The following is a 13,950-nucleotide window of genomic DNA, read 5'->3' as shown; positions in this document are numbered from 1 at the left end:
TCACGTGCTCAGTGTGAACCTGCTTTCATCTGTGAAGAGCACAGGGCGCCAGTGGCGAATTTGCCAATCTTGGTGTTCTCTGGCAAATGCCAAACGTCCTGTGCGGTGTTGGGCTGTAAGCACAACCCCCAGCTGTGGACGTCGGGCCCTCATACCACCCTCATGGAGTCTGTTTCTGACCGTTTGAGCAGACACATGTACATTTGTGGCCTGCTGGAGGTCATTTTGCAGGGCTCTGGCAGTGCTCCACCTGCTCCTCCTTGCACAAAGGCGGAGGTAGCGGTCCTGCTGCTGGGTTGTTGCCCTCCTACGGCCTCCTCCACGTCTCCTGATGTACTGGCCTGTCTCCTGGTAGCGCCTCATTGCTCTGGAAACTACGCTGACAGACACAGCAAACCTTCTTGCCACAGCTCGCATTGATGTGCCATCCTGGACGAGCTGCACTACCTGAGCTACTTGTGTGGGTTGTAGACTCCGTCTCATGCTACCACTAGAGTGAAAGCACCGCCAGCATTCAAAAGTTACCAAAACATCAGCCAGGAAGCATAGGAACGGAGAAGTGGTCTGTGGTCACCACCTGCAGAACCACTCCTTTATTGGGGGTGTCTTGCTAATTGCCTATAATTTCCACCTGTTGTCTATTCCATTTGCACAACAGCATGTGAAATATATTGTCAATCAGTGTTGCTTCCTAAATTGACAGTTTGATTTCACAGAAGTGTGATTGACTTGGAGTTACATTGTGTTGTTTAAGTGTTCCCTTTATTTTTTTGAGCAGTGTATATATATTTAAATAAATTAGTATTCGTGTCTTTGCTATCATTAAATTGAAGACTTATAGTTTATATCAAAGATTCCTGTAATTAAGGATTACGCGATCAACTGATTAATAACGTAACTAATTAACTATGAATTCGGGGGCACCAGGGAAAGTAGTCAGATTACAAAGTTATAATTTCCCGATATAACCTTTCAGATATTTTCATATCTGATCAATAGTCTTCTGATTAATGATTGATTTATTTTTACCTCACGTTAGTCTCATTCCAAACGTCGTACATTGTTGGTTATCTGCACAAACCCAGTCTTCACTATGAGTCATCCATACATCAATTGTCTTAAATCATTTATTTATTACTAACTAAGTAATTCACAGAAATGCATAAACAAACAAACTTAAAATGGTTACATGAAATGATGGGAGAAATATGCCCTAGTGGGCTGAACCGGCATGGCGGCTTGTTAGACAAAGGGAAAATTGGGGGTCGACCAAGAAGTCACTACAGAGTTCATAATTATAACAAGTGACATGCTAATCCTTTACACATGAACGCTCACTCATTCGGGAACAATTGCAATCAATATATATATATTTACGCTCAGTGTGTCGTCTTGATCGCTGGAGAAAAGTTAGTTTCTGTTGGAGAGATTCGTCCGTCTCTGTCTTGGTTATTGTGGATAGTTCAGAGTGACATTCGTTATAGAATGGTTGTTTCGGCGGTTGTCGTTCTTCGCGTTCAATGTTACCGAATTCCTAGCTGCAGACTAGTAGTCAATATCAAAGACTTGTTCTTATTCTGTCGGTATAGTCTTTGAGTTTAACCACGTGGTGTGGTTAAAAGATTCAGCAATGGTACTCAACCTTCGTTCTCCTATGGAGAAAAAACATGGTTTACTGATAATTTCTCAGAGTTGAGTTTTTATTCGGATTGCAGAGACGGGCTGTCCCAGGATGTCTGACCCAACTGGCTCAGGGGCGGGTCCTCGGATTTAGTTCAAATCAAAAGGGATTTGTATTTTTCTTCATTAAACAGTCCAAAATCATATTACACAATTATACAAACAGTATCATACTGTCACGTTCCTGACCTGTTTTCTGTTGTTTTGTATGTGTTTAGTTGGTCAGGACGTGAGCTGGGTGGGAATTCTATGTTGTGTGTCTAGTTTGTCTGTTTCTATGTCCAGCCTAATATGGTTCTCAATCAGAGGCAGATGGTAATCGTTGTCCCTGATTGAGAATCATATATAGGAGGCTTGTTTTGTGTTGGGATTTTGTGGGTGTTTGTTTCCTGTCTCTGTGATTGTCTGCACCAGATAGGTCTGTGTCGGTTTTTGCACATTTGTTATTTTGTATTGTTGTTTGTAGTGTTTCACTTGTTCTTTATTAAACATGTTTAACACTAGCCGCGCTGCACTTTGGTCCTCTCCTTCACCCCTGGAAGAAAACCGTTACACATACTCACTCATTCATTTTATACAACAATCAGATGTAAACCTCATATCTGAGGTTATTATATAAACAGCTGTATGGTAATGTCGCCACACAGTCTCCCATGAGTTTCCCACATGGTGACAAACGGACATGTTAATAGCTGGAATCTTCACCGATCTTTTATACTTTTTCCGGAAGATAAAATCTGTTCGTACCTCAAGTTCTGTGAGGTGGAAGAAACCCCTTTGTCCTGAAAGTTTACCCTCTCTCTAATACTGTTTGGCCATGAGGAGATTCTCAGGAATTTACGACGTCTCTCTGTGACCACAGCATGGGTTGAATGAGGAAAGGGGGAGGCAGGGAGTGGCAGGGAGAGGGGGATGGGCTTTATGTACCTAAACAGGCAACGTCATGACAGTATATTAATATATTTCACCCCCTCAGTCCTTTTTCCACAAAACTTAATCTAAAGTTGTTGAATGAGTTTCCTATAAACAATAGATATTATATTCCTTCTCTTTTAGCCAGGTAAATACTGATTGTCTTTTCTTATTATATCAAATCAAATTTTATTTGTCACATACACATGGTTAGCAGATGTTAATGCGAGTGTAGCGAAATGCTTGTGCTTCTAGTTCCGACAATGCAGTAATAACCAACGAGTAATCTAACCTAACAATTCCACAACTACTACCTTATACACACAAGTGTAAAGGGATAAAGAATATGTACATAAAGATATATGAATGAGTGATGGTACAGAACGGCATAGGCAAGATGCAGTAGATGGTATAGAGTACAGTATATACATATGAGATGAGTAATGTAGGGTATGTAAATGTATAAAGTGGCATAGTTTAAAGTGGCTAGTGATACATGTATTACATAAAGATGGCAAGATGCAGTAGATGATATAGAGTACAGTATATACATATACATATGAGATGAGTAATGTAGGGTATGTAAACATTATATTATGTGGCATTGTTTAAAGTGGCCAGTGATACATTTTTACATAAATTTCCATCAATTCCCATTATTAAAGTGGCTGGAGTTGAGTCAGTATGTTGACAGCAGCCACTAAATGTTAGTGGTGGCTGTTTAACAGTCTGATGGCCTTGAGATAGAAGCTGTTTTTCAGTCTCTCGGTCCCTGCTTTGATGCACCTGTACTGACCTAGCCTTCTGGATGATAGGGGGGTGAACAGGTAGTGGCTCGGGTGGTTGTTGTCCTTGATGATCTTTATGGCCTTCCTGTGACATCGGGTGGTGTAGGTGTCCTGGAGGGCAGGTAGTTTGCCCCCGGTGATGCGTTGTGCAGACCTCACTACCCTCTGGAGAGCCTTACGGTTGTGGGCGGAACAGTTGCCGTACCATGCGGTGATATGCTAAGCCATTACAATTATAACTGGCTATAATTATTTCACCACTTACCATAATGAGACAAAAGTTTAAATTCTATTTATCAAAATATATGTTTGTAAACGTACCATTAAAAATTAACATGATTGAGTGTCTATATAGCTGTACAATGATATTTGCATTGCTACTAAGTAAACCTCCAATTGGTCCCCACTATTCCACCCGCTAAAAGCCCTCCTCATCCCGAGTTGGGTTGTCATCCCAATCCCCGGCAGACCACCCCCGACCCCTCTTAAACATCTAGTTTCTTATTTTCCATAATTAGCTATTAATATTTGTAGTAATGTTGCCAATTTATGCAAAGGAATTTTACCTCTCACCAGTCTCGCCATTACCAAAATTACATTATGGCAAGCAATTATTATATTGGCAAACAATTATTGTGTATCATCCTATATTGTCCCGCACATCTTTTACTCCTTCGCAACAGTTGTGGGATACACACACAACACACACTCAACCCCTTTCCCCCACAACAACCATAGACTCAGATTCTCAACAGTTGTGGGATACACACACAACACACACTCAACCCCTTTCCCCCACAACAACCATAGACTCAGATTCTCAACAGTTGTAGGATACACACACAACACACACTCAACCCCTTTCCCCCACAACAACCATAGACTCAGATTCTCAACAGTTGTAGGATACACACACACAACACACACTCAACCCCTTTCCCCCACAACAACCATAGACTCAGATTCTCAACAGTTGTAGGATACACACACAACACACACTCAACCCCTTTCCCCCACAACAACCATAGACTCAGATTCTCAACAGTTGTGGGATACACACACAACACACACTCAACCCCTTTCCCCCACAACAACCATAGACTCAGATTCTCAACAGTTGTAGGACACACACACAACACACACTCAACCCCTTTCCCCCACAACAACCATAGACTCAGATTCTCAACAGTTGTAGGACACACACACAACACACACTCAGCCCCTTTCCCCCACAACAACCATAGACTCAGATTCTCAACAGTTGCACCATCTCAGAGCCCAACTCAAGGAAGGTCTTGATTTACGAATGCATATACAGTTGCAGCTGTATGAGAAGGCCTGCAACACTGCGCAGAAATTGGGACATTTGATTAACCATTGTCACGTCCTAGATGATGGAGGTCAGATATATCCCCTTCTCCTGAAACACCCACAACATGGTCCCTCGTAGTGACCATATTCCCAAACATCGCCGTGCAGTCAGACCTTTGATTTTGTGCCACCAGGGCCACAATAATATTCCCCCTCTCTGAATGTCCGAGTTTGACCCCCCCCCCCCCCCTCTCAGTAGTGTTAGTCCCATTGTAACATTTACCAGCACTGCCACTGCTTGGGTGGGGGCACACCACCGGAATCCCCACCGGCTAAGTACAAGGTCGTCAAGGTTCTCTTTAGCAGCTTTGAAAATCTCCTTGTATATTATGCTCTCCCATCAGGGGGCTTTGGCTTTGCAGGACCAAGCCTGCCAAGCCTGCTCGGAATCTTGAGGGGGCGGTGCTGCTCTAGAAGGTCTCTGACCGCATTTTGGCTGCATACAGGCCGCTTACAGCAGGCTCATAAAACAGATCGGGACTTCTCCTTAGTATCTGGGTCGTTCAGGTGGGTGTCTAGGGTATAGGGTTGTGGACCCTTCCGTCAATATAGAACCATAAATAAATAAATTAGATGTATCATTTATTTGAGAAATGTAGTTCCCCATGATAGGACAATAAATAAATGAGATGTATAATTTATTTTAAAATGCTGTTCCACCATGATTGGACAACAAATAAATAAACAAGATGTATAATTCATTATAAAATGTATATCCCTCATCTGCACAACATTGAAAGCTCTCTCACAACACCTGCTCACAGAAATACATTGGTTCTGGGATATACAACCATTTCCTCTCTCTCTCAATGCCACACTTTCCCAAACACCAAAAAACACACACCACACCATCCATCCACACATACTGTGCTTTCTGTTTACTGTGTTTTTATCTCCACCATGTTGAATTAGTTACATTTGAAGATAAATAGAAAAACTATATCTTTTTGTTGTATTATTACAATCCATAACAGGGCTAGAATTGTGTGTTTCATTATTTGCCTCTATGAGAACTTTGTAATTTTTTAAATAGCCATGGAGTCTCTTTGTGTCTCTGAACAACTGGTTATCAATATACAGTTTAATCAATCACGAGAGCTACGCGTTTCCATTTCAATCTGTTTCCTTGAAAATTGGATACAGAACTTTACGCCGTTCTGCAATTACCTTCGGGAACTGGTCATTCATGCCTATTTTCGTGCCAGCAAGTCTTATACCCAGGCTTTTAACCATTATTTTATCTTTAAAGAAAGCAAATTTGGCAATGATTGGGCATGCATACCTCTGCCCTCTCTGTCCGAAGCGGTGTACACGTTTAAGTTGGATTTTGTTGATAGCTTCGTGTGGGATCTGAAGCGCTGTAAGGAGGAAGTCTCTAACTACAGATTCAGGAACAACTTCTTCTTTCTCTTGGATACCTGTAAGTAGCAGATTCTCTCTCATGAATCTAGTCTGTATGTCAAGTAAGGCTACTCTCAGAACAATGTTCTCCTTTTTAAGTTCATTATCTTATTGACTGTCCCTTTTAGCTTGTTTGTGTCTTTCTCTAATGTCGCAGCTTTTTCATCACTCATCCCGAGGCTTGCCTTCAACTCTTTTATATCCTTACTGACTAGTTCAAGTATACCCAGTTTGTCATTTATTGATTTTAACAAATCGGTTTCGACCTTTACCAGATCGGTGGTGAAAAAATGTAATTGCCTGTGTCTGTAGAAGAGTCATGCTTTCGTTTTGAAATAGGTTCCCCTGTCTTACTCTCCGTCATGTTTGGGCGTTGCTTGTTTTCGTAATATTTGACAATACATTTCTCTAGTCTTATGATTTGTGTTGTTATCCAGATTGAAGATTATTACCCACCAGATTGTGTAGTGCTAATATTTAGTCCAATTTACCGATATTAAATATGACGTTTTTATCTTGAGCTGGTCTACATAGCTGTGTTTAGTCCGCCATCTTGCTGACTGTCTCCTAAGCTTTGTTGGATCGTGAAGCTTTGTTGGCTCGTGAGCGAGCGCAGCGCCTTCAAACACACATTTTTAACATGGTCATCAAAATATAGTGTGCTCTAAGTGCAGCACTAATGTGTTCCTATTTCCTATTTTACCATGATGAGTTCTTCAGTCATAGGCTACAGATGGAATAGGAAGCTGAAGTTGTGTTGTAGAAACATCTCAAGGATGATCAATGGAAACAGCATGCACCGAAGCTAATTTAGTCTCACAGAATTATTACATTTTTTCAAAAAACTGTTTTTGCTTTGTCATTATTGGGTATTGTGAGTAATTTGCTGAGAATTTGTATTTATTTAATCCATTTTAGAATAATGCTGTAACGTAAGAAAATGTGAATAAAGTCAAGGTTTCTGAAAACTTTCCGAAGGCACTGTATGTATCATATCGCTCTCAGAAGAGACCTGCATTGCTGTGTTTTCCCATCACTGATTTAATATATGCCTTCCAACATACCCCTACTGACATTGAGTCCTACCTGTCTTATTGTGTAATAGAACCCTAGCCCCCTTGGCTCTTCTTCCTGTTAAGTCAGTGAGAGACACGGCTCTCCTGTTTACCGCTGGGCCTAAGGGACTGTTTACATTCGCTTGAGGAATGGGAATTCAGCCACACTATTCAATCCAGGTCAGCTGGGTTTGGAACATCACCGCACAGAGGGGTGGCAGAATAGGAGGGTGATAGCTCAGCAAATGTCTGACCTCCATTGTGTGTCTGTTTCTATAGCCCTAGTATCACTATATCCCCCTGACCTGTTTCTATAGCCCTAGTATCACTATATCCCCCTGACCTGTTTCTATAGCCCTAGTATCACTATATCCCGCTAGCCTGTTTCTATAGCCCTGGTATCACTATATCCTCTTGACCTGTTTCTATAGCCCTGGTATTACTATATCCCCCTGACCTGTTTCTATAGCCCTGGTATGACTATATCCCCCTGACCTGTTTCTATAGCCCTGGTATCACTATATCCCCCTGACCTGTTTCTATAGCCCTGGTATCACTATATCCTCCTGACCTGTTTCTATAACCCTGGTATTACTATATCCCCATGACCTGTTTCTATAGCCCTAGTATCACTATATCCCCCTGACCTGTTTCTATAGCCCTAGTATCACTATATCCCGCTGGCCTGTTTCTATAGCCCTGGTATCACTATATCCCGCTGGCCTGTTTCTATAGCCCTGGTATCACTATATCCCCCTGACCTGTTTCTATAGCCCTGGTATCACTATATCCTCCTGACCTGTTTCTATAGCCCTGGTATTACTATATCCCCCTGACCTGTTTCTATAGCCCTGGTATTACTATATCCCCCTGACCTGTTTCTATAGCCCTGGTATTACTATATCCCCCTGACCTGTTTCTATAGCCCTGGTATTACTATATCCCCCTGACCTGTTTCTATAGCCCTGGTATTACTATATCCCCCTGACCTGTTTCTATAGCCCTGGTATTACTATATCCTCCTGACCTGTTTCTATAGCCCTGGTATTACTATATCCCCCTGACCTGTTTCTATAGCCCTGGTATTACTATATCCCTCTGACCTGTTTCTATAGCCCTGGTATCACTATATCCCCCTGACCTGTTTCTATAGCCCTGGTATTACTATATCCCCCTGACCTGTTTCTATAGCCCTGGTATCACTATATCCCCCTGACCTGTTTCAATAGCCCTGGTATCACTATATCCCCCTGACCTGTTTCTATAGCCCTAGTATCACTATATCCCGCTGGCCTGTTTCTATAGCCCTGGTATCACTATATCCCCCTGCCCTGTTTCTATAGCCCTGGTATTACTATATCCCCCTGACCTGTTTCTATAGCCCTGGTATCACTATATCCCCCTGACCTGTTTCTATAGCCCTGGTATTACTATATCCCCCTGACCTGTTTCTATAGCCCTGGTATCACTATATCCCCCTGACCTGTTTCTATAGCCCTAGTATCACTATATCCCCCTGACCTGTTTCTATAGCCCTAGTATCACTATATCCCGCTGACCTGTTTCTATAGCCCTGGTATCACTATATCCCCCTGACCTGTTTCTATAGCCCTGGTATTACTATATCCCCCTGACCTGTTTCTATAGCCCTCGTATCACTATATCCCCCTGACCTGTTTCTATAGCCCTAGTATCACTATATCCCCCTGACCTGTTTGTATAGCCCTAGCATCACTATATCCTCCTGACCTGTGTCTATAGCCCTAGCATCGCTATATCTTCCTGACCGGTTTCTATAGCCCTAGCATCACTATATCCTCCTGACCTGTTTCTATAGCCCTAGCATCACTATATCCCCCTGACCTGTTTCTATAGCCCTAGTATCACTATATTCCCCTGACCTGTTTCTATAGCCCTAGTATCACTATATCCTCCTGACCTGTTTCTATAGCCCTAGCATCACTATATCTTCCTGACCTGTTTCTATAGCCCTAGCATCACTATATCTTCCTGACCTGTTTCTATAGCCCTAGCATCACTATATCCTCCTGACCTGTTTCTATAGCCCTAGCATCACTATGTCCTCCTGACCTGTTTCTATAGCCCTAGCATCACTATATCCTCCTGACCTGTTTCTATAGCCCTAGTATCACTATGTCCTCCTGACCTGTTTCTCTAGCCCTAGTATCACTATGTCCTCCTGACCTGTTTCTATAGCCCTAGTATCACTATATCCCCCTGACCTGTTTCTATAGCCCTAGCATCACTATATCTTGCTGACCTGTTTCTATAGCCCTAGCATCACTATGTCCTCCTGACCTGTTTCTATAGCCCTAGTATCACTATGTCCTCCTGACCTGTTTCTATAGCCCTGGTATCACTATATCCCCCTGACCTGTTTCTATAGCCCTCGTATCACTATATCCCCCTGACCTGTTTCTATAGCCCTAGTATCACTATATCCCCCTGACCTGTTTGTGTAGCCCTAGTATCACTATGTCCTCCTGACCTGTTTCTATAGCCCTAGTATCACTATGTCCTCCTGACCTGTTTCTATACCCCTGGTATTACTATATCCCCCTGACCTGTTTCTATAGCCCTCGTATCACTATATCCCCCTGACCTGTTTCTATAGCCCTAGTATCACTATATCCCCCTGACCTGTTTGTATAGCCCTAGTATCACTATATCCTCCTGACCTGTTTCTATAGCCCTAGCATCGCTATATCTTCCTGACCGGTTTCTATAGCCCTAGCATCACTATATCCTCCTGACCTGTTTCTATAGCCCTAGCATCACTATATCCCCCTGACCTGTTTCTATAGCCCTGGTATCACTATATCCCCCTGACCTGTTTCTATAGTCCTAGCATCACTATATCCTCCTGACCTGTTTCTATAGCCCTAGCATCACTATATCTTCCTGACCTGTTTCTATAGCCCTAGCATCACTATATCTTCCTGACCTGTTTCTATAGCCCTAGCATCACTATATCCTCCTGACCTGTTTCTATAGCCCTAGCATCACTATGTCCTCCTGACCTGTTTCTATAGCCCTAGCATCACTATATCTTCCTGACCTGTTTCTATAGCCCTAGTATCACTATATCCCCCTGACCTGTTTGTATAGCCCTAGTATCACTATATCCTCCTGACCTGTTTCTATAGCCCTAGCATCGCTATATCTTCCTGACCGGTTTCTATAGCCCTAGCATCACTATATCCTCCTGACCTGTTTCTATAGCCCTAGCATCACTATATCCCCCTGACCTGTTTCTATAGCCCTAGTATCACTATATCCCCCTGACCTGTTTCTATAGCCCTAGTATCACTATATCCTCCTGACCTGTTTCTATAGCCCTAGCATCACTATATCTTCCTGACCTGTTTCTATAGCCCTAGCATCACTATATCTTCCTGGCCTGTTTCTATAGCCCTAGCATCACTATATCCTCCTGACCTGTTTCTATAGCCCTAGCATCACTATGTCCTCCTGACCTGTTTCTATAGCCCTAGCATCACTATATCTTCCTGACCTGTTTCTATAGCCCTAGTATCACTATGTCCTCCTGACCTGTTTCTCTAGCCCTAGTATCACTATGTCCTCCTGACCTGTTTCTATAGCCCTAGTATCACTATATCCCCCTGACCTGTTTCTATAGCCCTAGCATCACTATATCTTCCTGACCTGTTTCTATAGCCCTAGCATCACTATGTCCTCCTGACCTGTTTCTATAGCCCTAGTATCACTATGTCCTCCTGACCTGTTTCTCTAGCCCTAGTATCACTATGTCCTCCTGACCTGTTTCTATAGCCCTGGTATCACTATGTCCTCCTGACCTGTTTCTATAGCCCTGGTATCACTATGTCCTCCTGACCTGTTTCTATAGCCCTAGTATCACTATGTCCTCCTAACCCCAACACACATTGGATCTCTTCCCCTCCTGCCTATCCTTTACCCCGATATTATGACATCTGCGTTTCATCTACCTTTCAGTCTTTATAATAGTTGTCACAATAAGTCAGGCACAACTGATCTTGTCATGACTCTTTATGATTATGATGAGAACAGATACTGAAACATGAGCAGCCTTTTAGGTCAGTAAACTAGCTTGCTGACAAGCCCACAAGAGCATGCTTATACTGTTCACAAGCTACAAGCTGTATCTATGCATGCCTATTGTAATGCATCATGACATTATAGTGTTTAAGTAGCGAGTTATCGCCTAGATTTCTAACTTTGGAAAACTGACACATATGCTGAACATGTCCTATATTTCAACTATCATTTTCTCTTTGGTTTATTATAAGCATGAATAAAATAAAACCTCATTATGCCTAATCACTGTTTACCGAAGATAAAAACAATGTTGCTTTGGGATATTTAACCAGACATAACAATTCCAGTGTAGATGTAAGCTTTTCAAACAGTTCACCTATGTTTTGTGAGTTTACATTTTTGTGTTTAGTAACTGTCGAGCTCATTTTGGGTTCAATGGGAGGTCAAGGCAGACTGTATTACTTTTGCGTGGTCAGTTTGAGGCCGTGTCACTACAACTGTCAACACCAGCTGCAGATTGTGTTACCCATGCCGGGAGCACAGAGTTTCAAAACCCAGAGGCGCAACAACACGAGACTTCCGGGAAGGCTTGCGAAGCAGACCGAGGACACCAGGCTGGGGTTTGGGGTTTGAGAAGTCAATAAGAGAAGTGAAAAATGTATTCCTTAGTTGTTCATTTTCGCAAAATCAAATGGCACAACCTAGATTCTAGCCAATGTCTTAAGTAGTTGAACATGTTATTACTCCAACTTCGTGAAAGTGACAAACTGACACGTTTACATTTTTGTCAATAACTACGTTATAGTGAAGGAGTGCCTTTGATTTGACGGCATGCACATACGCAGTTCACGAGAGACGGCCTTTAGACCTGATGACATGTATCTGCGCTTGAGCTTAGCTAGCCAACGTCTCCATGACATCACCCACAAGCGTGATCAGGATTTCTATTGGAGAAGCAGTTTCTGCCTATCTTCATACTGTACTGCAGGGTTCCCCAACTGGCGGCCCGTGGGCCGAATCTGTCCCGCCAACAATATTATGTGGCCCCCCAAATTAATGAATATTTTTTTAATTTAAAAAAATAACATAATAATGAAAGATTATCGGACCCGAGATGCAAAAACTTCCAAATGCAATGTCCCAAGAAGGAAGTTACACTACCTAAATAATGCAAAAGTTACATTTTAACTTCATTCATGAGAGAGAATGCAGGACACAGTCAACTAATAAAGCCTGCAGCAGACCATTTTGTGGCGCTGAAACGTAAAGCTGCAACCACAGCGCAATCAATAGGAGTTGAACCTACACAAGTTGAGTAATTCATTTCATCAATAATCTTCATTTTAATTTGACTTTACAAACAACAAGAGAGCTTAAATGGAGTTTATTTCTTCTGAGCCTAGGCATATATAAAATAACAACTGACTGGGGTAGGCAAAAGGCTAAACAGCATCTTTCACAATCAAAAAATATATGGCCTAATTTTTATTTATTAGGCCTACTTACAATTGCAACATGCCAAAAATGTAGCAACCTACATAAAACAATACATTTAAAGAAAAAAATGTGATCTCTGTCTGAATGTCTGTATCGAATAGCCTGCTCTTGTAACGACAGAACAAACTGTCAGCTTGAGACCTAAATATCCCTGGATAAGCACTCACAATAATGTTAGTATTTACTAAAGACAGTCATATAGGACACTACGTTACTTACTCAATGGGAAAAGTTGCATCCCCCCTCGGACACGATGTTGTGGATGTCGCGTGAGAGGGTTGTGATTTTGATGTGCAGGCAGTCCTCCATTGACTTATGTGAAAGCCGGTTACTGTCGTGAGTCTATATTGCGTTCATAGAGGAAATGAGGACTCACAGGTGTAAGTCAATCCTAACATTGTTAGCACATAAAATGCAAGTTTCTTTATTGGCTGTATTCCTCTGAGCATGCCACCCAAAACACAAACAAGGACTCGGCACTCCTGTGCGCATCCCTGATTTGTCTCGATGTCTCAAATTCAGTCAGCTCAGTTTGAATTGCGGCCTCATCCAGCGAGGGTATCGTTTTCTTAGTAAGGGAGGAGAATTCTCCATCTGGGCAGACTGAGAGGATCACGTACAAACACAATGATATCCTTGGGCATTCTGTAGTCTTCAAATCTGGTGGAGAAATTGTCCCTCAGCTGCTTGATGAAATCTTCCATGCTGTGGCCTGTCGTTTGTTCAGTGTGCTGAAGTGCAGAAGCCTTCCAGATGTCAAGTCCAAATCGAACAACTCAAGCTTCCTAGTAAAGGCCTTACGTTTTTCCACCATGTCCACGACCGTTTTCCTTCTTCCTTGTAACTGGAAATTTAACCAATTTTAGTGACAATATGTCAGCCAAAAAAACTGTGTGTGTAGCTTGCAGTTAACAAAAATGTTTCTGCGTCTGGAATCTGGGGTGGGAAGGCCACTTTGAAAGTTCCATGCTTAGATTCATAATGACGTCTGAGATTGAATTATTTGCAAACAGCGACATTTTCATTGCAAATAAGACACACTGGCTTGGCATTGGAAAAATATGGTAAGATGAACGCATATCTCTCTGTACATTCTTCCCTGAAACTTCCCTGATTTTCATTATCCACCTTTTTTTTAAATACTTTTTGAGAGCGACATTTTCTCTTGCTATCAAGCTAATTGTGTT

The 13,950-nt window shown here is 42.2% G+C and overlaps 1 protein-coding gene across 14 annotated transcripts in view; it reads left to right on the top strand.

Annotated features, from left to right (window-relative positions):
• Positions 1-13,950, top strand: part of LOC129858241 (prominin-1-A-like) — a 114,057-nt gene that overhangs the window by 30,821 nt on the left and 69,286 nt on the right. For 7 of the 14 annotated variants that reach the window (XM_055927310.1, XM_055927309.1, XM_055927312.1 and 4 more), the window contains exon 1: positions 5,772-6,171. The exons of the other annotated variants lie outside the window; for them this stretch is intronic. In XM_055927310.1, the coding sequence (XP_055783285.1) occupies positions 5,787-6,171 (385 nt within the window). In that variant the 5' untranslated portion in view covers positions 5,772-5,786. Of the gene's footprint in view, positions 1-5,771; positions 6,172-13,950 lie in introns of those variants that run through there. 14 annotated transcript variants of the gene reach the window in all.

Source organism: Salvelinus fontinalis, chromosome 6, assembly GCF_029448725.1.
Source record: "Salvelinus fontinalis isolate EN_2023a chromosome 6, ASM2944872v1, whole genome shotgun sequence".
Classification (NCBI taxonomy): Eukaryota; Metazoa; Chordata; class Actinopteri; order Salmoniformes; family Salmonidae; genus Salvelinus; species Salvelinus fontinalis.
Note: the sequence above shows the minus strand (reverse complement) of the source record. Positions and strands in the feature narration are given on the sequence as shown.